Source organism: Daldinia childiae (genome assembly GCF_008694065.1).
Source record: "Daldinia childiae strain JS-1345 chromosome Unknown Scaffold2, whole genome shotgun sequence".
NCBI classification, from domain to species: Eukaryota; Fungi; Ascomycota; class Sordariomycetes; order Xylariales; family Hypoxylaceae; genus Daldinia; species Daldinia childiae.
In genome coordinates, this window is record NW_022984643.1 from 3,233,310 (window position 1) to 3,259,945 (window position 26,636).

General features: G+C 44.1%; 7 protein-coding genes across 7 annotated transcripts; 3 read left to right on the top strand and 4 right to left on the bottom strand.

Moving 5' to 3' along the window:
* Window positions 1–194: 194 nt before the first annotated feature.
* Window positions 195–4,801, bottom strand: GL218_01800 (putative mfs allantoate protein; the record flags this gene model as incomplete). The annotated part of the gene is made up of 6 exons (XM_033578281.1): window positions 195–835; window positions 897–1,427; window positions 1,486–2,218; window positions 2,268–2,723; window positions 2,852–4,714; window positions 4,775–4,801. 6 exons carry the CDS (start codon window positions 4,799–4,801, stop codon window positions 195–197), a joined length of 4,251 nt encoding a protein of 1,416 aa, XP_033437789.1.
* A 2,322-nt stretch (window positions 4,802–7,123) lies between these two features.
* Window positions 7,124–8,443, bottom strand: GL218_01801 (uncharacterized protein; the record flags this gene model as incomplete). Its single annotated transcript, XM_033578282.1, has 1 exon — window positions 7,124–8,443. One exon carries the CDS (start codon window positions 8,441–8,443, stop codon window positions 7,124–7,126), a length of 1,320 nt encoding a protein of 439 aa, XP_033437788.1.
* Window positions 8,444–9,653: 1,210 nt separating this feature from the next.
* On the top strand, window positions 9,654–11,801 carry GL218_01802 (putative hsp70 family chaperone protein; the record flags this gene model as incomplete). Its single annotated transcript, XM_033578283.1, has 6 exons — window positions 9,654–9,711; window positions 9,771–10,719; window positions 10,778–10,880; window positions 10,944–11,285; window positions 11,346–11,487; window positions 11,548–11,801. 6 exons carry the CDS (start codon window positions 9,654–9,656, stop codon window positions 11,799–11,801), a joined length of 1,848 nt encoding a protein of 615 aa, XP_033437787.1.
* Window positions 11,802–13,983: 2,182 nt separating this feature from the next.
* On the top strand, window positions 13,984–15,107 carry GL218_01803 (Chitin synthase export chaperone; the record flags this gene model as incomplete). The annotated part of the gene is made up of 3 exons (XM_033578284.1): window positions 13,984–14,224; window positions 14,291–14,862; window positions 14,919–15,107. 3 exons carry the CDS (start codon window positions 13,984–13,986, stop codon window positions 15,105–15,107), a joined length of 1,002 nt encoding a protein of 333 aa, XP_033437786.1.
* A 907-nt stretch (window positions 15,108–16,014) lies between these two features.
* GL218_01804 (uncharacterized protein) lies at window positions 16,015–16,593 on the bottom strand (the record flags this gene model as incomplete). Its single annotated transcript, XM_033578285.1, has 1 exon — window positions 16,015–16,593. One exon carries the CDS (start codon window positions 16,591–16,593, stop codon window positions 16,015–16,017), a length of 579 nt encoding a protein of 192 aa, XP_033437793.1.
* Window positions 16,594–24,049: 7,456 nt separating this feature from the next.
* GL218_01805 (uncharacterized protein) lies at window positions 24,050–24,751 on the top strand (the record flags this gene model as incomplete). The annotated part of the gene is made up of 3 exons (XM_033578286.1): window positions 24,050–24,286; window positions 24,343–24,495; window positions 24,548–24,751. 3 exons carry the CDS (start codon window positions 24,050–24,052, stop codon window positions 24,749–24,751), a joined length of 594 nt encoding a protein of 197 aa, XP_033437792.1.
* Window positions 24,752–25,086: 335 nt separating this feature from the next.
* On the bottom strand, window positions 25,087–25,533 carry GL218_01806 (uncharacterized protein; the record flags this gene model as incomplete). Its single annotated transcript, XM_033578287.1, has 2 exons — window positions 25,087–25,096; window positions 25,166–25,533. The coding sequence occupies 2 exons, from the start codon at window positions 25,531–25,533 to the stop codon at window positions 25,087–25,089; spliced, it is 378 nt and encodes a 125-aa protein (XP_033437791.1).
* Window positions 25,534–26,636: the final 1,103 nt, after the last annotated feature.

A 26,636-nucleotide genomic window follows, 5' to 3' on the forward strand; every position in this document is an offset into this window, starting at 1 on the left:
TGTATTGCTGCAATGTCTAAGGTATTCTCATCGATCCGTGACTAAGCTGTCATTTATAATTCTGACAGGATTTGCCACGTAAGTAATACATAACAGATATCACTTACATGCCTTGTTTAGGAGGACGACTTATGAAATATCTGGCGTGGGTTTATATCATATATTCAATTTCTCTTTTACTCCTGAAATGGTTATCAGTCCAGCCAGTATGGATCCAACCCCTCCAGGAACTCCAAATCAACGTTAACAAAACTCTTCCAGAGGTCGATCTCTCGGTGCCATGGCTTCGTCTGGATCGCAAATACAACTGCCGTGACGTAATTCAGTAGCTCGACCTCGTCAAGACCCATAACGAGGATAGTCTCGCCACGGTGCACGACACGTTCTCCGACCTTGAGTTCCTCTTTTAGAAGCTCGAGGCGTATTTTCAGAGTATTGTACATGCTCCATTCGCTGATTGGCATATCCTTGGGGATGAACTTCCAGATCCAGGACCGTGCTGTGCTGTCGAGAAACGCTGTGGCATGCCTGTTCCAGCCGCCTAACATTGCTGGGTAGAAGTGCGGTGCCGACCAGATGCGAAGGACCGCAAATTTTGACTTGTCGTGCTTAGAGGCAAATGTCCGGGCGAGAGGGAGAAAAACAGGCCACTTATCAGGACTGACGAAGCCCGGAATATTCTGAGGATATTGGACCGTCTTCTGCCGGTCGGTGTAGTCCATGAATAGATCCAGCTTGCCTGGGCGGTGCGGCTCGGAGTTGGCAACGGCAAAGCCGGGAACAACCTGCGAATCGTTTTGTAAATATGCCGGGGCGATGATACCAGCGAGGTATACTGAAAATAAGATCAGCAACAAACTTGTGAGTTAGATGAAAAATGAAAATATGAGACTTACACTTCGCAATGATGGGCCGAATGGCAACGCTCCATTCCATCGGGTATATATCTGCATAGAACTTATCCCTTGTCTTGGCTTCCTCCAGTACACCCTCCCACTCCCTCCAAAACTCTTTTGGCCTATACTTGAAGCTTGTCCTCATGCGACAATCAGGGAGTTTCTTTGCGCGTTCGTCTAACTTAAGAAGGGGGGTATCCTTATATTTTCGACCGTCTTCCGACTCAAAAAAGTTCGTCACAGGTCTACACAGTTCCAAGCTTGGGAAAAACATGGCCATGGAAACGAACGATTTGATAATGTCCTGCGATATGAACGGGTGTGGCCAGCCCGCGTGTGAACCGCGCGTGTAGTCGTTATAATCGGTTCGAAGCCCGAGCCAGTCGAGCATGTCAACTAGAAACCAAACCCAATCTGTCGACTCGCTGGTTTGGTGAGACCCAAGGATACCATTAAGGATCTTGCGGGTTTCGGCATATTTCTCTTGAGCACCTGGTTCCAAGTCTCCATTGTGGAATGCCTCGATAAATGCTGTAAATGGGCTATTAGTAAATATTATTATTATCACCAGATAGCACATTTTACTTACCATCACCACGATCCTTTTCCATGATCATGATTTTGTCAGATTCTTTCAATTTGGATTCTACGCCATAAAGGCTATTAATACCGCCACGAATCACCTCGGAGGACTCGCTCAGAAGCCCGACTCGACGTAGTAGTTTTTTCTTCTCGCCACTAATATGGTTATGATTGATTATTGCGATCGCGTCTTCCCATATCTGTGGTAGGCTCCAGTGATTTACAATTTTCTTCTCGTTATCGTCGTCGCTGTCAGATCCAAGATCTGTACTCCAGTCCTCGTCGTTGTCCGAGTCAGGGAGGTGCGACAGGTCTTTGGCCTGCTTGCTCATCTCTCTGGCTCCCTCGGCCAAGACGTTAATCATCGTAGCTGGCGTCGTCTCCAACCGAGTGATCGAGTTTGTAACTTCCTTGAAAGGAACATTTCGATTAGGCGTGATAAGTTCATCGGAGAAGAGAATCATGTCCTCGGCAGCATCGGATTCATTGTAGAATAGATACGGGGAAGACTCGATATGCACTTCGCCGCTCGTTTCGTGGACCGTTTTATTCACCATGTCGGCTGTGAGAAATGTATTTGATGGATCGTTGACGTAGTCCCACAAGCTTGCGACTTGCTCTCCCGGCTGGATAGAACGAACACGCATCGTCTCTTTATCTCTTGTGAGACCGCGAAGGAATGGCTCTCTGTGCCGATATACATCAGAGGGCTTGGCTACCCTCCATGCTTTTCGGAGTTCCTACACAATATTAGCACTGGGATAGCTTGTACGTATGTGTTTGCCATACCGTAACAAGTACGTTGTAAAGAATGATAGGTTCGTTACAAGGAACAAAGTCCCATAACCAGACTTCATAATAATCTTCAAAGCCCAAACGCCACTTTCTGAGTATGTCCACCATATCAAAGTACTCAGGGCCAACTTCAAGTAGTATCTCCCACTCATTCTTCGAGGCGCGACCAAGTCCTTCCTTACGGCGTAGGGTCCACAGATTCTCCTCTTCAGGGGCAGTAATTATTTTCCCTGTCTTACCATCTCGCACAAGGACGAGCAACTCACAGGAGCGCATCGTACAATATTGGAGAAAACGGCGAGTCACCGAGTCGTTGCGTCTCATATGACCGACAATAATGTTTCTAGCTTCGACAATGTTATGCTGGCGTCGGTGCTGACTCCGAGCACCAATTTGGAAATGCCGGCTATGTTTCCGGGCGTCGAAATCCTTGAAATAGGGGAAGAACCCCTGCTCTACAGTTAGAATATTATCCCCAACGCTTAGTTTAAAAAACATAGACAAAGCAATTGCATGGCCTACATAGCTACCCCCTAGGGTAGCAAGGAAAAATAAAAAGGGAAATAGATGATACTTACAAGTTCGTGTAGCTGTTGCGTTAGCCTATCGCTTCCCCAAGAAACCCAATTCGACGCGGGGAAGTATTGCCAAACGGTAAGGAAGTTGAGCTGCGAGAATTCGTCCCAGTTTCTACAGAGCTGGGCGGCATGCTTTAAATCGCAGTCTTTTGCCATGACGGAGAACTGAAGCCAGCCATTTCGAGACATGGAGTTTTCGCTTGAATAATTCCAGATGCTTTTACCACAGATACGAATTTTCATCTTGCCCTGCTTACGGGATTTCTTGCTAAACTCTTTCCTAAGCTTTGCAAGTTCACCAGAGTTGCCAATGATTTTCTGACGCTGGGCAAGCATGTTAGACAGGAACCATCCACGGCCTTGGAGGTGGCCATATCGATGTTCTTGAAGTATAACGTCTTCGAATGACTCTTCCTCGGGGATGTCCTCGTCGTCATCCTCCACCTCAGGCTCGTCTCCCCTAATAAGATCCGCACAAGCATCTCGAATGTCCTGAAGGCTAGGCTGTTCTACTTTGAGGCAGAGATCCCGGAGGTCAGATTCAGTAATCTCGGGGTCACTAAGAAATGCTTCCACGCTCGAGGACCGCACAGCCGCAGGGAGTAATGAGGCACGCGACAAGAGGAGACGGCAGAATAAGAACAGCTTGATCTCCTTTATATCTCTCATGAGAGAATCAATCTCTTCGTCCGCCAAAGGAGCTGTCTTAAGGTGGGTGCCGTGAGGGGTTTCCAAGGTTCCGACTAAAATCGGACCCTCAATATCGTCGTAGTTCTTTTCTACGCCTTCTTTGAGACGTTTTCTCATTTCGGATTCGGTCTCGATATTGCTCTTGTCCGGCTCTGGGAGCTCCTCTAGCGGCTCCAAATCGTCATCTATCATCTCCATGATTCGGCTTTGGCCTGTCAGACGATTGCGGGATGAAGCGGTACCTCCCTGAGGATTAGTTTTATGTATTATAGGTACAGCCTTTGTAGCTTTAGATTTCGGTTTCTTCTTTGATTTTTTGGGCTGCTTCTCTTCGGATATTGCGGGCTTTTCCATGTTGACGGTAGAATCGGAGGAGTCAGCAGTTTTCTGAGCAGAATTCTCGCTTTCGTCGATATCAGTGAGGACCTCCATCCATAAGAAATGCTTTATAAGGTCAACATATCGACTACGTTCATCATCAACGACATCTTCGATGGGATCCCACATTTCTGCGTCGTCTTCGTTATCAACCGACATAGACATACGCTCTTGGTAGGCCGTTTCGAGATAGGCATCTTGGCGTTGCTTTTCTTCCTTCTTGCGCTGAGCTTGCAAGCGAGTTTGTATCTTCTTCCAGTGACGCTTAAACATGGCTGCCTCGAGCTTGGCTTTCTTCGACTCTTTTTCACGGGTTGCCTCTTCTTCCAGTTGGGCTTTGCGGACCCAGCTATACCATTTTTCTTTCTCGTAAAGAACCTGAGCAGTACGCGTCTCGAGTCTCTCAAGCGCACGCAAGACGATATGACGCCGATTAGAAAGAGTATCGAGATAAGCCTGATGGCCATAGTCCATCTGGAGCGGGTAGAAGTGCTTATGATGAAGCTTCCGCGCGTCAATCACCTTTCCGAGAAGTACATATTCTTGGTAGAGATGAGCATGTATCTCTCGCAAGACAGTCTCATCACTGGCATCTTGAAAGGTCTCGTTGGCCAGTGGAACCTTAGCTGTTTTTAGGTAAAGGGGAGCATTTTCCGACAGAGCATCTAGTCTGGCATTTCGTCGCTTGTAGCCGATATATAGGCCATGACATTGCTTTCCGTGGAACTTACAGAAAAGGTTTTCCCACGTCGTAGCGACAGCATTACATGGCTGGCCATCAGACAAGTTCACTGCCTATTTATGATATCAGCTTTAGAACTAAGGCTGGATAAGTGAAAGTCGGATTTAACTAACTTGGCAGGTTGAATCTTGAGATGTCATTATAAACGGTAAGACAGCTAAGCTAAGTCTAGAAGTATAAGGTACCTAGGTTAGGTAGGTAGCTATAAAGTATAACTAATACTATATAGGTCTATTTTTGCGCATACGCTAGACTTTTATCGACGTGAATGTCGTGGAAGTTGTTCTAGTTTGCTAGTTAGTTAGTTTGAAAAAGTTAGCAGATTAACCTTAGGGTGGGAGAACATCAGGGGTATTGCCCACTAAGCCCACTTATCAAGCCACTTAACCTAAAAGACTCTCTAATGATGCTCGGACCAATGATCGATCTTGGACAAATGAAGGTTTTATGACGAATCGAATTTCTTACAATTAGATACCTGCCTGAACCTAGTAGTATTGGGTGTCAATTACACCCCAATCCTTTTTCGAGAATATGATAGATGGAGGATGAGTGATGCCCAAACTGATGTCTCATGAGCTGCTGCTACCTTGTGGTGTTGAAATAGCTGTGGTGAGTTGAGCGTGGTAGCGACTGATGACGTCGTTATACGCCCAACTTACTTCGCTTCAGTCTCCATGATCCATGGACTTTGATCTCTGGGTCCTTCGTATTTGAGTAATATATCGTCTCCAGGAATAGCTAGAGTAGATTTTGCCGGTCGATCAGACATTCGAGCCTGGTACATGAAAACTTGAGACAGAGCGATCCTATGGCTTAACGAGTGCCCGAGTCGCGGGTTTCTATCCGTCTCGTCGCTAAGACTGCTCGTTGGCTTAGTTATTGATTCGGCTTGAAAGGATATTGGAAGAGACTGATCATGTGATGCTCGCGTTTGTGACGTCTGGAATTCGGATTTGCTTGGCTGGGCATGGATACTATACTCAGATACCATAGAGCTACAACTTGTGCTTGGCGTTATGGACAAGAAGGTATAAGGGAAGTGGTTAGTTGAGTCAGAGCTATTAGGACGGTTCTGTAAGTGGTTCGGATACGATTCTGTATGAGGTCTAAGACGATCGGGCTGCTGAGATAAAGCACTTATACCGATGTCAGATCCTGTTACCAGCGCAGTGTTATTTTGAATCCAGGGAGGTGGTTGCTTGTCTGGAGACGTATGATATCTATCGTAAAAGTCATCTGGAAGCTTTGATAATGCGTTTCCCGAGACCATCGTCTCTGGCAATCCGAAGTCCTGGTAGAGCGATGGAATTGCTATAGGGTTAGACCGCGGCTGAATTATATCACTACAATTACACTCGAGTGAAGGGGTTGATGTTTTCCAACCTATACCATTGTTGATTGGTATCGTAGCTTGACCCAAAGTCGAATTACTAGAATCTGATGGCTGTTCAGACGATGTGGGAAAACGACCTAGGTACCTGGGTTAGCGCTACGAGAGAACTATGGGTGTACCTAATTAAGATACTTAGAATACCTAATGCCCTTTCCCTCCTAATTCCTAGTAAACGTTTAAAGAAACTAACGTTCTTCAACTGCTTTTTAGGTGCTTCCTTCATTGTTACTAAAGACTTATCTGACCGACTCCCTTTGAAGCGTCGGATCCTCTCTAACATCGTCGCACATAAAACTTCACATGTTGCTACCTGTAAAAGTTATAAGAAAACATACTCGTATGTATATCGTAAGCATGGTATATATGTAGAGTCAGATTGACGATAGTATGGCCTATATCTTGGCATGAAGTCTGTCAACACACAGCAAGCCCCTGTTCTAATACCGTGTAAGCGTGGCTAGACTTAATTAGCCAGCCGGACTTACACTCATACCCTCATATGAATCCGTTATGTAATAAAGAATGATTATACCGTCTTCAGACAATATGTAAATTCAGGAGTCTGAGGCGGTCAGCGCTCGACATCCTGATAGCGTCTTAACTAAATTAGAGATTACTGATCTACAACACAGGCCAGCCCGTTACAGAAAGCTGATCCGCTCGGGCAAGAAATATTGGACTTGGGCTGAGCAGATAATATGACACTGAACTAGGATTGCTTATGAATGAACCATTTCTTCCACACGACGGGTAGTCATAGAACCTTCCGGGTGGGGGCCATTTTGTTGTGGCTCTAGCGTGGAAGGGGTTAAACAGCTAAGTGGTGCATTGTTAGAGGAACATATGTATACTTGGGTTTACATATAACTACCTTGCATAATGCTCTCGCTTTAAAAATATATAGTATAGTTCCTAAGTCTGACGTGCACTTCTATTTTATATACACATAGCCGAGACTGCTCTCAAAACACTATATACGACCGGGCAGATAATAACCTAAAGATTGCCCCCTTAATTCATTATTACCTCCTCATCCCCAAATGCATTATATATAGTAACTCTCTATCTAAAAGCTTTCAACAACAGGCGTGACGACTGGTTGAATCATCGAAGGGTATCTATGACCGTCTTCATCACTAATCCTATCTACCCCAGGGAAAACAATTATGTGATTCGCATTCATACCATCTTCGAAGCGGAAACGATACTCCGAGGGCTGAGAGAATAACAAATAGCCAAACGTAGCGCATTCTACGATTACTTCCCGCAAGTGGTTCTCCTGTTCGTATCTGTCATCGCGGTCGCCCGCTACGAAAGGCTCGAGGAAGACATTCAGGGCCTCTGCAAGCCGTTGCGCTTGACGAGTGCTAACATCTTCAGATGGGACCAATGGCGTCCTATCGCTCCTGCTTGGGTGAAGCAAGAAGGCGGATAACTGTCGCCATCGAGTGAATGCGGCATTGACGGCTGTTATAATCACGTATGTATCAGTATTCGCAATGTCATTAACCAGGCTACTCTGCTCACCGTCTGAATTTCCTCTGAAGCTCTCCGTAGCTGGTATCAAGGAGGCGAACGAGGATACCGCCTGTGGAAGTAGAGATAAGGGCGAAATCGCATCAAGGGTGACGCTGGCAAATGTAACGCTGGCAATGATGTGCTGAATAGCACTACATCGACTTCTCGGGTTTAGGGCTAAAGAAGCAAGCGTATCGGCCTTTAAAGTATCGCCCTGGCCTACTCCTAGACGAGCCAGCTCCGCAGACAGGATATCTACATTACGCGAAACCGGCAGGCTATGGTAGTTATTTTCGACATGCTGTTGCAGCAGCTGGCTCAACGAACGAAGCTCCGTGCGTATTTCAGCATCCGGGGTTGGATCTAAGAGAAATTGGTCCAGCTGCAGTCTATCTGTTGATATATGACTCTGCAAAGGCTTCTCCTGGCTATCATATTCTCCTCCGCGCGACCTATCACCCGACCCTTGCCGCCTTCGCTGTCGGAATAAGAAAATACCTAATATAATTCCCATTATTAACCCCGCGACAGCGCACGCGATGGCAATCCCAGCGACGGTTCCACTGGAGAGACCTGAGTTGCCATCTGACTCGGCCGACTGAGTAGCATTTATGAGGGACGGTGATACTCGGCTCGAAGTCGTACTCGAGCTGTCCGTTGTGGATGTAGAAGATGTAGTCGAGGAAGAAGTAGTTGAAGCAGTAGTTGAAGAGGTAGTTGATGCGGTAGTGAAAGTGTTCCAAAATTCCGTCGAAAAGCTAAACACTGTCTGTCCTGGCGCCTTGACCCATACATCGACTGCTTCATAAGAGGTCCCTGTAGTAAATACGGTAGAAACCGTTGTCCGCGATATAGATATCTCTGCCATTATGCTGAGTACCAGAATCTCGAAGGTTTCAAATTTCGCTTAGATTCGTGATTATAGAAATAAGACAGACTCCCTTGTGATATGACAGAGAACACCGTTATTGTACGGTACGTGGATATACTCAAAATAGCACAACAGAGTATCCAGCGGGCCGGGTAACACAGCCCCGATTACTGTAGGGCACGAGTGGGATCTGCGGTACGAGGGCAACATTCAAAGCGCTATTGTTTACTAAGACTTTATCACGATACAAAATGAGAGGATTAAAAGTACACACAGCAACTCGCGATAGCTACTATCTCACACTATTGGCTTCCTTTCTTACGGTAGTTTAAATTAGGTGTATAAACTAAAAACTGTTTCCGGAGACATAGGGTCATGTTCCTTTGGCATTGAATAACGGTGAGACGTGTGCTGAGGAAGACAGGGAGACGGGGAGATAGGGCGAAAATGGAGATGAACAGGGATCAGCCGCAGCCTGCTTTGCTAAATGTATGGCTCTAATGAATTGGGGGCTTAAAGCTATACTCAATTTGACCACTTAAGATGATACACATCGCTACCGGATTTGTTATCTACTCTTGAACAATGCACAACTAAACATCTAGGGGTTGCACTTTGAACGACTCGGAGAAATGTTTGCTTATAACATCGTACCATTCTATCACAACGCCAGCATTCTTTGTTATAGACCACCGGAATCACGAGTTGAATACCTAACAAGAATAGAAGTTTGCCGAGGGGTCTTAGCACAGCCATCCATGAACCAACAAACGATCCTATCTCCACATAACCCAGACCTTAAGATCTATTATTTCGATCCTATGTAAGGACGTAGAGAAAAAATGTGATCCATGCGCAGCGTCTATCGACCCAACCGGAATACACAGCCCTATTATTATTAAGGGATAGGTAGGTACGGATTACACCGTACGGGATTAGATCGAACCCTTGTTCTTTCAACGTGGATCGGTCGTAACGGATATTGCTATAGGGCCTTTGAGGCTCTTAGGTTAGCGTCCATTTATTTGTCAAGCGAATGTTGTAGAGCAATCTTAACAGATACATACCTTGTTGTTGTCGCTAGACTAAAAATCAACACCGCTTACAACTATTACATTACATACCCAGATACCTTGGATTAGGTATGTTTCTAGTTATCCGATAATTCTCAAGAAGTCATGCACGGAAATGCGTGTACTAGCCCAACATGGCAAGCGAACGACCTGATATACTTGTGGCCATTGACTTGGGAACAACTTACACAGGCAAGTGACATCTATTCACCGCTCAATCTTCGTTATAACGTGCTCATTCTGCGTAAAAGGTGTCGCATGGGCGCGGCCGCAGCGGAATCAGACTCTGCAAAGCCCTATTCAGATTATACATAACTGGCCTGGCACCTCGACTAAGAATGAACAGAAAGTTCATACTTGTCTTGTCTATAATGATGACGAGAGCTTGTCGTCATGGGGCTATTTGTGCGAAGATGATGACATGATAGATAAAAAGAGGCGAGAATTCTTCAAGATCTTCCTCGACCAGCGGACGTTGGAGGATGCACACCGCCGAAACGTCGGTCAGGTACCCAAGTCCGTCTGCGATGCACAGAGATTAGTCTCTGACTACCTACGCCAAGTTTACTCTCACGTCAAATCAACTGTGGAGTTACATACTGGCATAGGCCACGTGGGATGGCAGGAATTGGTTGTCGAATTCATCTTCAGTGTCCCGACGACGTGGAGAAGCCAGGAGATAATCAACTCGTTCAAGAAGTGTATCAAAGATGCAGGGTTTGGCATCGAGGGACGGTATCATACAGCCAAAGTCGAGTTGACAGAGTCTGAGGCAGCAGCTGTCGGTACTATCAAGAACTCACCAGTAGTTTTCGAAACAGGCGACATTTTCTTATCTGTCGACGCAGGAGGGGGAACTACGGACCTCGCCCTAATGCAAGTTATCGAAGCGCGTCAGCCGTTTCCGTTACTATCTCAGCTGAATCAAGTAGACGGTATTGGGATTGGCTCGACTTTAATCGACCAGGCTTTCGTAACGATGATAAATAATCGTCTCAGTCGGTTTACTACCTTAGTAGACCAACTCCCTCCCGACTGTGCTGTGAGACTTGTCAAGAGTGAGAGATATCGAACAACAAAGCATAAGTTCGGCGAGCGAGTTTACCAATCAACTTGTTATAAGCTCCCCTTAGACGGTGTTCCTTATAATCTTAACCACAGTGGCGCGCAGATCGAGCTCGGTAAGATAGTAGTCTCATGGTAAATTGATTCTAGACGCCATATTAGACTAGTTTGGATCTAACAAGCCTCAAAATAGGGAAGAGATGCAGTCTCTCTTTGACCCGCACGTCGAAGGTATCATGAAAAAGATATACGAACAGCTAGATTGGATGTTGGCTAATGGTATTAATCGGCCGATAGTAAGTTTACATACACAATAGCTCCACCAAGGAATAAGAGACTGATGCATCGAAACCAACTAGAGCTATATGATTCTATCCGGCGGACTTGGGAGCTCCAAATACGTCCGCGATCGCATTCAACATGAAATGATGACTAGCTTATACCCACACGCCCATCAAGTCAAGGTACTGCAAGCCCCTGATCCGCAACTAGTCGTGGTGAAGGGTTTATTATTAGACAGATTGCAAAATCTAGAGTCCGGACTGGCTCCGGTCCTAGTAAGTAGAGTAGCTCGAGCGAGTTACGGTCTTGTATGCAAGACAAAGTACAATCCAGATATACACATCGATGAGGATATTAAGACGGACTCTTACGACGGAGAGCGATATGCCATGGGCCAGATCGACTGGCTTATTAGAAAAGTATGCACCCTGAACTTCTGTTTCTGTGATAAATACTAAAATACCTACTCACTCACCAAGGGCGACTCTATAAACACGAATATTCCCATCAGTACGACTTACACGAAGAAAGTGGACCCGAAAGATTCGAACCGCAGTTGGGATTCGATTGTCGTGATCTCAGACTTAGATCCATGCCTTTTACCACGCAGCATTAATCAAGGTGAGTCATCCTAGATGTCATAAACCCTCATAAATTGTACATCATACTTATTCCTCGTAGAAGGGTTCAAGCAGCTCTGCATAATAAAAAGCGACATTACGGGGATAAGCCACGGCGACATGGTTATGAGGCGTAAGTCAAGGAGGTTCTTGTTCCATGGCAAGAAGTTCTATCTATGCAGCTATGAGGTCCGGGCTATTGTGGCCCCTGCGGAGCTGAGGTTTGAGTTGTGGTTTGCCGGGCAGAAGTTCTCGGGGAATCATGAGCCCATCAAAATTACATGGGATGCCGAAGGATCTAAAGTCGGCGGATAATAGTTAATCAAAAGTAGGTCTTGGGCTGGGTAGACTGATATAATGTCATGCTCGAAACTAGTATTAAAGTAATATGAAAAACCTTCATCGATATATCAGTTAATATGAGGTATTCCCTTCACTACGTAGGATATATCATTACTGTCATATGTCCTTACGGCACCAAGAATATATCTTACTAGCTACCTCCTAATTTTTAATACTATATATTATCTCAATCGGCCAAAGCAAGAAATCACCTACTAAGCTACCTAGTGAGGGGGCGACAATGTGGCGTAGTGATTGCTACCAGTTAAGGGGGTGGGAGATATGGGTACCTCTTTTACCAATAGTTCATTCCATTTACACAGTTGACGGTAGGTCTTTGATACTCAGGTAGAGTTCTAGGGAAGACTCCGCTACGTTAACGAGACACAAATTATTAAGATATCACGTATTCGGTCCAGTCAGTCATTTTATAATACCCTCGATTGATATTAACTACTCCGCGACTCTAAATACACCTGATTTAATAAGCGGGCCGATTCATCAGATCCCTAATCCTATCCCTCATGCTTGTGCTACTTCGCCGACGCTGCTGAGGATGATTAACCATGTTGATGGCGTGGCAGTCACCGCTAGAGGGGTGCCGAGTGGTACCAATGCGGTTTGTCCGGCCTCACCAGCAGGGTTAGTATATTATATTGTGTAGTTCTGGTATAAAATGTTTAGTGATGCTCACACACGAAGTCACCTCTTCCAGCGTCGTCAATCACTGCCTGGTACTTCTCCTTGGCTGCGAGAAAAGCTTTTGACATGTTGGGCTTACTTTCAAATATCGTTTCAACCCAAGCGGTGGTATGATGCTCAGATAGCTTTGAAGTTATTAAACTTAAAAAAAAGTTGTGTAGGTTGAAGGTTTGAGTTCCCGTTCACCTTACAGACCGATTAGACCTCTACCTATATATACCATATGGCGAAGTGTATCGGCCATGTCAGCTGGGGGTTGACCCCTCACTGTGATATCAGCAGGTTGGAGGTTGAAAGCTTCTATTGGGGCGATCTACATTGTTCGACTTCATCCTAAAAGGCAATTGGTTACTGAGTATGAATGAACAGAGAATGACGGAAGTAGTCCAAAGACTCCAATGTAGCGAAGTCTACCGGTACCTATGCAGGTAAAGAATAGCTAAGGAGAGCGGGGTGAGTAACATCTCAAGATTGATAGGACATCGAACATCAACAGGCAAATAGGTTCGTCTAATAGCAAGTCGAGAAGAGAGAGTAAGGAGCTCAACATAATATTTCATGCAGCAACCCAGCCAAGTTATATTTGTGTCAACTAACCACAGCGTTGATGAAAATAGCTGTGACTTGTCTAAGACCATATAGCTGTAATTGAGGTTAGATTCAAGACAAGACGAAGAAAGGGATATATGAATTATAAATTCCCCAGGTTTCAGACTTTCAAGTATGTAAGGAGGCAAGAATATATCGTAAGTGGAGTACGAGGGGAAGTAGGTACTAGCGCTAAAACGTAGCACTAAAAATGTAGCACTAAGATGGGCTAAACTTTCAATTTAGCTTTTTAACCTGATTGGTAGATCTTACCCAACCCCCCAAACCCCTACTATGGTACCATCCATTAAACACGAGCACGGTCCACCTTTTGTTTCTTTCCAAACTTGTTCTTGCCAAACTTTGGTCTAGTGGAAACTTTCCCAGCCATGCAGCCCATGCAGCCATGTCTCACCCTTTTTTTTCCATGGCAACGAAGCGCTAAAATTCCATTCTTTAGCCAACTTCCAACCACCATCTCTCCCACTTCCAGCCCAGCCCAGACGTTTGGCCGAGCAACGAAGCCAAACGCAAGGACAAATCTGTTCAGCCCTGGCCATGTCATAGTACAATACTGTACTAGTAGGAGAGAGAGACACCTTAATAGTCATTCGTTCCAATTTTACATACTACCGTTAATAATACTAATTATACTGCGCCCCTCTCCTCGCTTTACTTTCGTTTCCTCTTCGAGCCCTCATCGTCTGGGCTCCGTGAGATCATCGGCATAGCGCAATCTCGTCCAATAGTAACGACTACCATACATCTATCTCCATTACATCATTCGTTATCCCCTGCGTTTTCCTCTCACGCGTATATTCGCGCCGAATAGATATTGAGTAAATCGCTCGTCGTCGCCGACAAGATGGGTGGCTTCGGGGACTTCACGGATATATGCCACACGGCACCTTTGCCGTTGTGTCCATCTGTCGGTCCCGTCACTTCCATCTCGAGTGGTGTCGGCGTCGAAACCGATTGTTTCGCGCGAAATATTGAGCTGGCCAATACCATCATTTTCCAGGGCGCATCCAGTTTCATACACATTATCGCTCTGGTCATGACTATAGTGATGATCTTACATATCCGAGGGAAATTCACTGCCGTTGGTAAGTAGTATTCGTATTGAGTACTTTAGAATGATTCATTAAATCCTAATTGACGTTTGTTTGTAGGTCGCAAGGAAATCCTAGCCTTCTTCTACTTTTACATGCTACTATCGTTCATCTCCCTCTGCGTCGACGCCGGTGTTGTTCCTCCAGGCTCCGAACCTTATCCATACTTCGTTGCGATACAATCCGGCCTCACGTCCGCGCTGATCACCTGTCTATTAATCAATGGATTTGTCGGCTTTCAGCTCTACGAAGACGGTACCCCCTTATCCGTATGGATGCTTCGGCTTTCCTCCTTTGCGGCCTTTGTTGTCTCGTTCCTCGTATCGCTAGCTACGTTTAAGTCATGGGCCGGCATGGGGCCGTCGAATACAGTAGGCTTATTCACGGTTCTATATCTCCTGAACGGCGTACAACTTGTCATATATGTGGCTCTGCAGATTTTGCTCGTGGCCCGAACCTTGGAAGACCGCTGGCCGCTGGGAGATATCGCCTTTGGCCTCTTCTTCTTCATTGTGGGACAAGTTATACTATATGCGCTTAGTTCCACGATTTGCCAAGCGACTAGTCATTATGTTGATGGCTTGTTTTTTGCAACCACCTGCAATCTGCTTGCTGTCATGATGGTTTACAAGGTAAGCTCTGCCCATATTAACCTTAGCGCTCAAGTTTTCTAACAGTGAATTTATAGTATTGGGATTCCATCACGAAAGAAGACCTCGAGTTCTCCGTAGGTACACGGATGAATAACTGGGAAGTGAAAGAGCTTCTTCCCGAGGAAGAACGCCGTGCTACTGTCTATATGGATGACTCTTACGGCCACTCTAGCCCTTACGACCATTCCTCGTCTCCTTCAAGAAACCGAATGTCCCGCTATTAGTTGCCCGGCATTACGGAATCTTGGCACGGCGAGAAGGAAGGATCCGAGAAAGGAGATTGCGAGAAAGGAGAGATTATCTGTTTAGAGGTGGTCTGAAACGTCCAGAAGCACGTTGCATTTGCGAGGCGTCTTGGTTTGGCTGGTGAGCTCATATGGGTTCCATTGGAGCAATAGATGAACATATTCATTATCAGGGTATTGGCACTTGCAGCGATTGCTGAATCGGGATTGCGTGCTTAAAATGGACTTGATGTAGAAACAGCGACGACGACGAAAAGTCGACTAATATTTATTATATTGTACATATCGAGTATTTAACCACTACGAATATACGAATCTATCTTGATGGAATTTTAATGAGTAGATGCCCTTGCGGCGTTTGCATGTGTACCTAGGTAGGTATTGATTGTCTACAAGTGATTCGATTTAGGCGTCTAGGCATCAATTTCTGTTGTATTTTATGTAGTAAAGCCTTCGCTCGCAATATCTGACAATGTCTGCTTTGGCCGAAGGGTTGGTATTGAGAGTCTTAACTGGACCTGAAGGATCATAATAGCTTGGAACGCCCTAGCATAATCTTGAGGTGTTCTCGTAAGACTCTAGCTTTGTCTACTGGATCTCGTATCGACCTATCTACCTTCCCCAGAGGATGAAGAATTTGTCATCTCTTCCCTTTGGACCCAACCATCCTCTCAAAGTATATAAGTTAGGTACCTATTGGTTATGAGGCCAGGTTCGTTATAGATCTGGGTTGCTCAGTTGCCTATCGTCAAGAGTGGTGGCTCTAGAACCTAAGAATGAAGCAGGCCATGCTGTATATTAGACACCGGTATATCGTCTCGTCTAATATTGGTAGCATATAATATATGGACCATTTCGTGCTTTCAGAATCATCAGCCTCTCTCTTTCAGTCTCCGTCGTCATTAAAGCTGAGCTTGATCTTCTTGGCCTTCTTCTTGGTCTGCTTTGCTCCCGATTTCGCGTCAGCGGCGGGTTTATTACTGTTCTTTGCCGAAGAGCTGTCTTCCTTCTCTCGACCTTTAGTGTTACTTAATAGCTTTCGCTTCTCGACCTCGACCTCGGCCCCGTCCTCATCAGTGCCGCCAACCACCCGTCCTACCTTGCGTTTTTTGCCTGCCCCAATACTAGCGATTTTCTCTTTCTCCCTCTCTTTCCTACTATCTACGCCGGCACCATTCCTACTATCTGCATCTACGTCGTCATCTGCAGAAACGTCCGCGTCCGCACCGGACGGGAGAGCGACGGTGTTCCCCGCTTCGTCGACAATAAGAGGTGCGTCCTCGGCCTCCTCGCTGGCGGACCGCGGCCGTGCGGCTCGTCGTCGCGCTGCTAGGATAGGGTCCGGAGTGTCGGAGTCGCGCTGTTGTTGGTGCTGGCCGCGGAGCTTGGCTAGGAAGGGAGGTAGATCGCTCGAGTAGGCAAGATTCTTGGAGGTGATTTTTGGCTCGTGTTGTTGGGAGGACATGGTCTGATTCTTGTAAGTTGGGTGGAATATGATCTAATTATTTGGTCGGCAGTAGGTATCCTTTTTTTTAGTATGATATCATATCTTTTAGGTGAGTACTATCTTAGGTGAGTGCTATTTTAGGTGAGTGTTATGTTATCCGTAGGGACCTATCATAGCAGAGTTCGAGTGCACATGTTGCATTGAGGAAAAGCCTTCGATATCTTTGGCTAATAAGATATGTAGGTAGGTAGGTACCTATGTAACCTGCAAGTGCCCGTTCCATAGTGGGGTCGGTTTTTACAGCTGTAATGTATATATACCTAATCATTACCTAATCTACCTAGCGTAAGTACATAAGAGCAAAGTATCTAGAGGTACGTACTCTGTCATAAGTGAGGTAATGCCTTTGGATACCTAGGTACCTATGTATTGGATATTGACATACATACCTCGTACCTCCTAAACTATTGATATATAAACGCCCAAAAGCAACTTGTTTGATCAGGGCTGCGTGTCACGTTAGGCAGAATTAACTGATACTATGACGGCCCTAATGCTACTTAAAGTATGGCCGCCTTGCGGTACTAGATGTATTTTGGGTGTCAAGAAGTAGTAAATATTTGAAGTAGGTATCAGTCTCCTTAGATAGTGAATAGGGTGGAAAATAGTAACATGCTCTCGTATCGGGCTCTACTAAATCAGAAAGATGACCACGATATGATATAAACTTTTGCTTGAAAGTTGCTCTTAAAGCCGTTCCTTTGTTACTCTCGAAACAACAAGTTTATCTAACCAGAACAATATATTACTAGAGCTGGTCTAGTAAAGATACGGTCTAATAAGTGAAAGGAGATCACGTAAACTTGGAGTAAGTGATAACAATATGAACTTTTACTACAAATATACTCCAGGAGCATATTAATTTTTAGCCTGGCTTTAAGCTCCTCTCTAGATTCGAATAACTAGAATACTTTTATTCATGGTGCATTCCCAAGATAAGATTAGACTAGAAACGGCCAGAACGAAGAAAATGTTTTGTTCATTTCAACTTAGCATGGGCTGGTTAGTAGTTTAATGAAATATGATTTCTTGTATCCAAGAATTTACTATAATTTCACCTTTCTCTTAAAACCCTCAAGTCATTTGAATTTATCTACCTAGGTGCTACATGGAAATTATAAATATACTTAAGTAGGTACTTGAATTTAAAACCCCATTAACTACCACATCCATAAATTTCAATTCTTCCATTAGATATCCCAATTACACAACAATAAGTTGGGCAGACTTAATTGTATCTTGGGTACAGAAAGAATAACCACGTGTGCCAATATTTGCGCCAAAGCTTAACTGAACATCCTATCATTTCGAACACCCCAACCTTGGCTTTAGGGTGTTGTTGCCAATACTATCGTAACTATTCTCTGGTTAGTGGGGTACTATATTTTCAGTAACATAAGTGGACGCCATGATCGTACAACTCACAACGCTTCCTTTTCATGTCCTATTATCGTAATTGTGAACAGATCCCGTTTTAGCTGATATCTATTGTTATTACTTCCTCCACGTGGTAGACCAAAATCCGGTGTCAAGGTGTTTGTTAACATACCTGTACAGAATATTGACCAGGAAATTTATGATCGAGATATTGTTTCAATTGATTCGAAGTTATTTTTGATGCTGATATAGATAAGATATGTGGGCCATGCCACTTCTCTGACCACTTCTCTGAGGGCGGTTCCGACGATGTTCGTAATCCGACAGTCATTGTTGTAATATCTAGTGTTTCAAGATATATCCTTGATAGTAGACAATCGATGAACTTTGACTGTTTTTAGTGAAGAGGAATAACGAGGATAAATTCGGGGCTTATATATATCTCTCTCTCTTAGAAGAGGTCAGCAGGGAGGCAATAAATTGTAAAAAATTTGCTTGTTTCCGTTTTCCGGTGGCACATCAAAGCCACAATAGAATTGTTTCCTTGTGGCAAAAGCAAATTTAAATTTAAAGAGATGAGCTGAAAGTTGATTCCGGCGGACATCTGTCCACTATTTATAAAAAAATCAAAAGCTGCACTGCTCCAGTCGGCGTTTAAAGTAGGACCCATCCGAAACATACATAAATACCTAAAATACATAACTATCTGTAATACAAATCGTTAGGCATATATACCAACAAGTGGATAAAGGTCATGGATAGTCTGCCTTATTACCTATTACGCCTCACTATCGCATTCCTTGAAAGGCATTAAAGGCAAATAGGTACTGCGCGGGCAATATTGCCTTACGTACCTACCTAAGGTACCTACCTAACCTAACCTTAATAATCTACTTAATAAATATTTTCGCTTTGCTGCTTGCTTATAATTAAGTTACAGTTATGATAAGTTAAAAGTCTAAATATATAGGTAAGTACCTATTTACGTCGATACTTGATAATTTTAAAATATGTTACCCTATCATTTTATAAATAACTAATGCACATTATACCTACCTTTTATGTTTCTCCAATGTATGTATGTACATATATATACTGCGGCGTAAGTACAGGTACGTAAGGTGTCTAGGAGAGCCTCATGTCTCCAAATTGTGCTCATTGTACGTCTGCATCTACCCTACTTGGTTTATATTATACTACCGCATCTAGATCCCGCTTAGTGCTTGCATTATCTTATACAATATAGAAGCCTCAGCCATGCATTGCACTTTATTAGGAAGTCCTTACCCGATTGGTTCTGTGGCAAGGCGAGAGAATCAACCACCTCTTCACCAATGTCAAGAGGTAATTGTCAGCCTGCATTGGCCTAGCCGGATGTGATATTATGAGGCTACGATGCTCGGCGATCTGATACGGATGGCCGATTTTCACCGGCGGCGGTGCAGGTGAGATTCACACCGGTGCTACCTTGTGGCTTCAGAGCCTGCTGCTCGGAGCGTTCGCGCGCCGTCTGTCTCAGCCTATATGCCTAATAGTAGGCAACTTATAGTGATAAGAACAAGACGGTATCTATTGAGGCAGCCGGTGACTCCGAAATGCAGTCTGCGGGTGAGAATAGCAGTTAATAGCGCAGCATTTCAAGCCAAACCCCAGCTCCTAGCCCGAATACCTATTTAACTATAACCCCCCTCTCGTCTCCTTCTGTTTCTAATCTATATTATTATCTTCTCATCTAAGGAAATATTAGAATATCAGTGTGTTCCTTTTAGACACGGTAATTCTCTTAGGTTCTATTAACCACAATTCGAAAGTGTATTGTTCAGCCATTCTCCTACTTCTAGTCATATTGGCTACAACCTACACACCAACCACTGCCACTATATACATTCCATTTATTCGGTATTATTATGGCTAATCGAAAGAGCGTGTTGGACGATGTGATTAGGGTTCATCATATCATCAACCGGGGCGAAACATTTTTCAAACCTCGTGATATTCCCCATCAGCATATCCAACCCCAGATATGCCAGCCAAATACCGACGACATTACCAAAATTTACCGATCAATTCAGGAAGAACTTGACCACTCTCAAGTCCCTAGTGTTATGGGTCAAGATAAAAGATATATTCCGAGGGACAGGCTTCAAAACATTCTCACTGTTGAGAGAGTTCGATCTCTTGTTACCCTACCTTGCTTCGCTAACTTCCCACGCAAGGATGAGTTGACCACGTCCATCTACTATGGGTCGAGTAATTCAAACCCTTGTCTAAAGTTATTGGCTGTGCTCATCGGAATCGAGAAACTAGAAGAGTTCCCGAAATGTATATCAGAGGGAATGGATGACGGTTGCCTTCCAATGACAATAGAAAATCCTGATGATCGTAAAACGTCTCTCTACTGCGAACACCACAAGACGCACCATGCAACTATCGATGATTTTCGTCGAAGTTACGACAGGATACAATTTATGCAGTGGTCATACAGCGTAATCGCACCGTGTATCACTTCTACGAAACAGAAACATTCTCATTACCATCTACACGCCAGTGATATTTTCCCCATGCCCTTCGGGAAAAAACTACAGAAGCAAGAGACGATGAAGCAAGAAATGACAAAGAAAGAGATTATAAAGCAAGAAGTTACGAAGAAAGGGATGACGAAGCAAGAAGTGATCATACAAGACAGCAAACCACAAATAATGGAGGTGGCATTTGCATATGGTGGGTTCAGCGAAGTGTATCAAGTCAAGATTGATAAGAGTCATCAACGTTTTGAAGATATCGGGGTAAGTTCTAGAGATCTCTTGACGATATTATGGATGATAATCCTAATTTCTTACTAGATACGCCATCCCGAGGGAGTGTTCGCTTTGAAGAAGCTCATTTCTCATGATCGGAACAACTTCAATATGGAGCTCTCATCCTTGTTATTCTGTATGGACAAATCCATTAAAAAGAATGCCGATAAGCACATAATCCAACCTCTCGCAACCTTTGAAGTCGACGAGCCCGCAATTAGTGGATCGACTTACTATATTCTCTTTGATTGGGCTGAGGGGAATCTAAATGATTTCTGGAAGAAGAATGATCATCTCGTCGGGGCCAGGGGCCACTGTAGATGGATGGCTTATGAATTCCATTCACTCTGCTTGGCGCTAGAATGTGTTCATAATGAGCGAAAAGAGACGTTGAAGTTTATCGATAAAAATACGCTTGAAATGAACTTATCAGGGAGACCTCACGATACCAACAGCTTATATGGACGTCATGGGGATATCAAGCCAGATAACTTTCTTTGGTTTATCCCCCCTAAATCAAAACCGTCTCAACAAAAGCATTCATCATCGAAACAAGAACCCCCATCTTTAGGAAAGCTGGGTCGACTGGCTCTGTCTGATTTTGGGCTTGGAAGATTACATACTCAAGTCTCTCGATCAAATCAAGATCCAAAGAACATCGCTAGGACAGAGACATATAGAGCGCCCGAGTTTGACCTAACCAATGGTAGTATCTCTCGTGCATCCGATATCTTTAGTCTTGGGTGCGTATTTCTCGAATACGTTACCTGGTTTTTATTAGGAAGCCAAAGCGTCATAGAAGAATTCCCTACCCATAGACTTGAGTCAGATATCTACACATTCAAGTCAGATACTTTCTTCAGCATTCGCACGGACGAAAGCGGCAATCAGCAACCTGTTATGAAAGAAAGTGTGAGAGACTGGATCACAAAGCTCCAAGAGAACGAGGGATGCAGCTGGTACTTACACCAGCTCCTTGATATCATAAGGGATAAGATGCTCGTTGCGGACCGCAAGAACCGGGTTCGTATTGTGGACCTTATTAGGGAAATGGATAAACTTCATCGAACATGCGAGAGGAATGACAGCTTCTATTTGAAGACGAAAGGTGAATCCTAATTTAATCGATACTAGGCGAGGTGATATTCGGCATCAAATATCACTATCCCTAAACAGTTTCAAGAGACATACAGTGTTGGTTAAGTATGGTACGGATTAGCGTTAGGGGTTTGATACCAGTTTCTTCATATTCCACAACCATATATAGTAAGCTTCATATTCCTGAACATTGATAGCCGAGCTAACCTTCATAGCATTCCAAATTATTCAATTGACGCTATAGCGTCCTCAGAGCTCTTTAACCATCCCCTATACTTTATAATGGAAGCGGATTGTCTTTTCTATCTCAGCTATCTGGCCCTTATGAATCGGAGGATTTCAGTATTGATCATAGAATGGTTACGGGTTATATTACCTCGTGCGGTCGTTCTGGTAATTGAAGGATGTATCTACAGGCTTTTATCTATATTATAGAAGAATTAGTCCGTCGTCCGTTAATATCTATGCCTAGAGACGTTACCTTCACTTTATATCTGCCCTGGCCGTACATACTATCGAGGGAGCTCTTGAGTTTCAAGGGGTCGTTATATTTCTGCTTTAATACAACTTCGTGCCATGTCGCGGGTTTTGGTGGTGGCTGCGGTTCAGGCATTCTTGATTTGTTCCGGCACTCCCAACCCTGTAAGAAACCGACGAAAGCTTTTCATTCAAGGTTAACAGGCGAGCTGATTGGAAGGGGGGGAATAAAAAGGAACGACTCGGGAAGTATATCCGACGTGGATGGAGAGAAAGAAGGTCAATCTGGTGAGGGGCTGTGGGTTGGAAAAAAGCAAAAGCAATTCAACGGCAGCTCCCGGATGACCAACTGCAGGGAAAGTATGATATGTCAGGCTTATCTGCATCACGATAATATAAGTAACGTTGAGAACCAATCAGATATGATATGCAGTGCAGCGTGGAGCAATATATGCAGCAAGCCTAGGCGTGGCAACCTACATAGTAAGACGGCAACCACCAAGGCTTTCTAGAAAGCCCTCATTTCCCCCGAAATACTCTTAGCAGACCCTTTTTAGTGAGCCTCCAGCTAAGTTAACCTTCAGAGCCATCCACTATTAATAGACATTCGATTTCTAGCCCTTACCCACACGCACCCTGGGTATTGATAGACAGAATGGATTGGCCTATGGAAGACTCGGCTTGGTCTAATATTGATTTGGAGACATTCGGGTTTGAATCACGCCCTACCGTAGTCCTCCGGAATTCGGAATCACACACAGCAAGTGCAATACCATACATCTTATATCGTAGATATTGCTAATAGAATCAATACCAGACGTTAACACGGGATCTACTTCAGAATAAGAACGATTGGGAGATTTGGTTCGATGATGTACGGAAAGCAATGCGAAGATCACTGCAAGAAGTTGATACCAGAGGCTAATGGCTATGGGTGTAGGCTCTAAACCCTACTCCTGGACCGAATGAGTTTCATGCCGTGTAAGAGAAATCTTTATGACTTTTTAGAGATTATGCTGACTGGGAATTCAACTAGACTTTGTAGTAGGGCTTCGCCTATTTTTGAGGGGGAAGATGCTCCAGTTTCGTACGTCTCAGTCTCAAGGGACACGTGGGAGAGGCTTACAAGATTCTTCCATATCCACCGGGGTATCACGCGGTCGATAGCTAGACAGGTCGCTTGTATTTCGTCGTTCTACGAGGAGAGAAAAGGGGCAAGTACGAAGATATGTAAGTACCTACCTACTTATATAGTGTATCATCATTCTAAAGTATAGCGAGTTACTTTCTAATGTGGCATAGGCTTTACTGCACGAATGTCGAAGTATCTCCCTGGAGACTTGGCCTTGTCTGTCACTTATATCCCGAGCACCGAATCCATATATGCTGTTATGTATGGTTGCAATAAAGATCAGATGCAAGAAATCGAAAAGCGCATCCAATCAGCTGGTGACAGAACTAAATATCCGTTACTAATGATCGGGGTCTTCGTCGAACTAGAGAGAGAAAGACTAGTATCTATAGCCGACCAACTTCTGGATGGGTTTACCTTGCGATCGGAGAATCTAGAGAATGGACCCTGGGACCCGTCTATAGATATGAGTAAGGAGAAAACACAAGAATACCTGGCGCTTTGTATTCAAAGCCGAAACCTTATAGACCATATGAATGCCGTAAAACGACAAGTGGTAAAACTTCTGGCCGAGATAGAAGAGTTCGAAGGCTATTTTTCCTCTCATAAGCACGGGGAGCGTTCTCATGATGGTAAGAGAGCAGCACATCGGTTCAAGAAAATCGGAGCTCAGATGAAGAAGAGACTGCAGGATACCATCAATGAGTATGATGGTAAAATAGACGAATGTAATATGATTGTAGGAAATATTACTCTGGCCATGCAGACGGTATGTCACGCTCAACCATTCCTAAGAGATCCAGAATGCTTAAACTCAGCACCTAGGTTTGGAATCAAATTGCGATGCACGATTCGGACCTCAATACTCGCATTGCTCACGTAAACACAGGGGTCGCCCTCGAAACAAAACGGGAAGGCATCCAAATGAGGTCGATCGCTATATTATCGATGATTTACTTGCCCTTTTCCAGCGTTGCGGTTAGTAACACGAAAAATAACTTCAGAAACTTCGCTAAGATGTATCAACTAGACTATATTCTCGATGGATATGTTCGACTGGAATGCCCAAGATGGGGGCTCTGTTGTGTCCAAGTACATCTGGCTGTTCGCCACACTTGCAATCGGACTCACTGCGATTACAGTCTACGCCTGGTATCACATTACTATCCGGCGCGAGAGAAAAGCGGACGAAGAAGCTTCGGAAATTCAAGTAAAAATGGAAAAGATGGTTTAAGATAACTTTATTCTGTATTAATGAAGTAGGATGTACATCTCAATAATACTCAATTACATGCTAATATCTGACAAAAGGTTCCTATTCCAAAGCATCATACCAACAACCTAACTCGGGCATTTCAATCGCAATAAATATGCCTTTTAACGACAAGAAAGATAGAAATAACGCAACCCATGTTCCCAGATGCCTCTTAACATTATTATCAATTCGACAGCACCATATCAACTCTTTCTAGTTTTCTTTTTCCTAGAAAGACATCTTTCGCCTATTCATCATATGAAACTTCCTCATTAAACGTCATGATATTCGTACCGTGTTGTTTTCGGATATTCTTAAGTGTCCCTGGAGAAAAAATGGCATGGTTAGATAACACTCACATAAGAAATAATATGGAATGGGGAGATCACGTACAGCAATGCCAAGGTCAGATCACCGTGGATGCGGGCCTTGAGCGTTACCTCTACCTCAAGGTTAAGGTCGAGACGGAGCTTGAGGGTGTCCGACTTGCTATCGCCGCCACCTTGCGGCTGCTGCATCATCTGCTGTTGTTGTTGCTGTTGCTGCATCATCTGTTGCTGCTGCCTCTGTTGAAGCATCTGCTGATCATCTTGCTGTTGGAGAGGTTGCACCGACCCGGGGCGACGTCGGTTGCGGCGACGAGTGCGAGGTGGTCGCGATGTTTCAGATACTTGGTCTGAAATGTCCGAGTGGTCCGTCTCCTGAGTTGCCGTCTGCCGCCTCTGAGGCTGCTGTTGCTGCTCATCACCGCTGAAAGACATTGTATCTTATGTAATATTGTAATAATAAGATGAATGAAGTTGTTTTTTTCTAATATAGCGAATATAGTTATTAGACTATTAAAGCTTTCAACAGGTGAATAATGTAATAGTATCCGAAAAAATTAAATTAAATTAAAAGGATAACTTTATCGACCAGTCTGTTGGAGCACATCTAGGTACTTATTTGTAGGCAAAAGCTCACGTCGGAAAACTTGCAAAATAGCAGGATTTCTAAATCGACGATAGGGGCTGAAATTCAACGTCACCGTTTCATGCACCTCCTACCTATAAGGTGGCTTATTTAGAAGGGTATAAGCCAGCCATATACTTAAAAGCTCGTACTAAAATCCTGATTTCGAATCTCTTACATCATGAGGCAATACGGGGTTTAAGGTATTCCCTGACTTATAATTGTTGCCCGTCGAATCAGAAGCCGTACCGCAAGCCTTATGCGGTAATTTGACGTCGAAGTCCCCACTTTTCGTACTCCGTACTAAACCTTATAACCCCACCATCTTTTCATAAGGACCGGGGGTCAAACGAAAAGGAGGGTCATTACATACATAACGGTGCTTGTCATTGGTGTATTCCTGTTCGATCTCTACGATCTCTATGTACTAAAACTTGATGGTTTCTTCTTTCTCTGTACGTAATCAATATGGAGATTCGTAGGCTTTTTTATTTCGTTAATTTCTGTCGTTAATATACAGATTCGGTAGTCCGAGGTAACAAGCCACAATGCTTACTTCGTAACTTGTCGGCAACAAGTTCATTAGAGAGCGTACTTTGCATATGATCTCTCACTATCATCTAGAACATTAATAGATAATATATGCTATATGGGATCAAACTAGGCGTGTTAAAGAATTTGTGAGGGTTTTATAGTCACTTATTCACACGGAGACGCGCACATAATAGAGAAATTCTTCGTTATTGTGTGACTTTAGTAGTTGGCTTGATATGTGTCAGACATAAATGTCTGTCCGACATATAAAATGCAATAGAATAAAATCTATTACCAAATAGCCTTTTAGTGGTGTAGCGGTTTATACGACAATACGCAACTCCTTAGTACCTAAGATTTACCTTATACCTCAGGATAC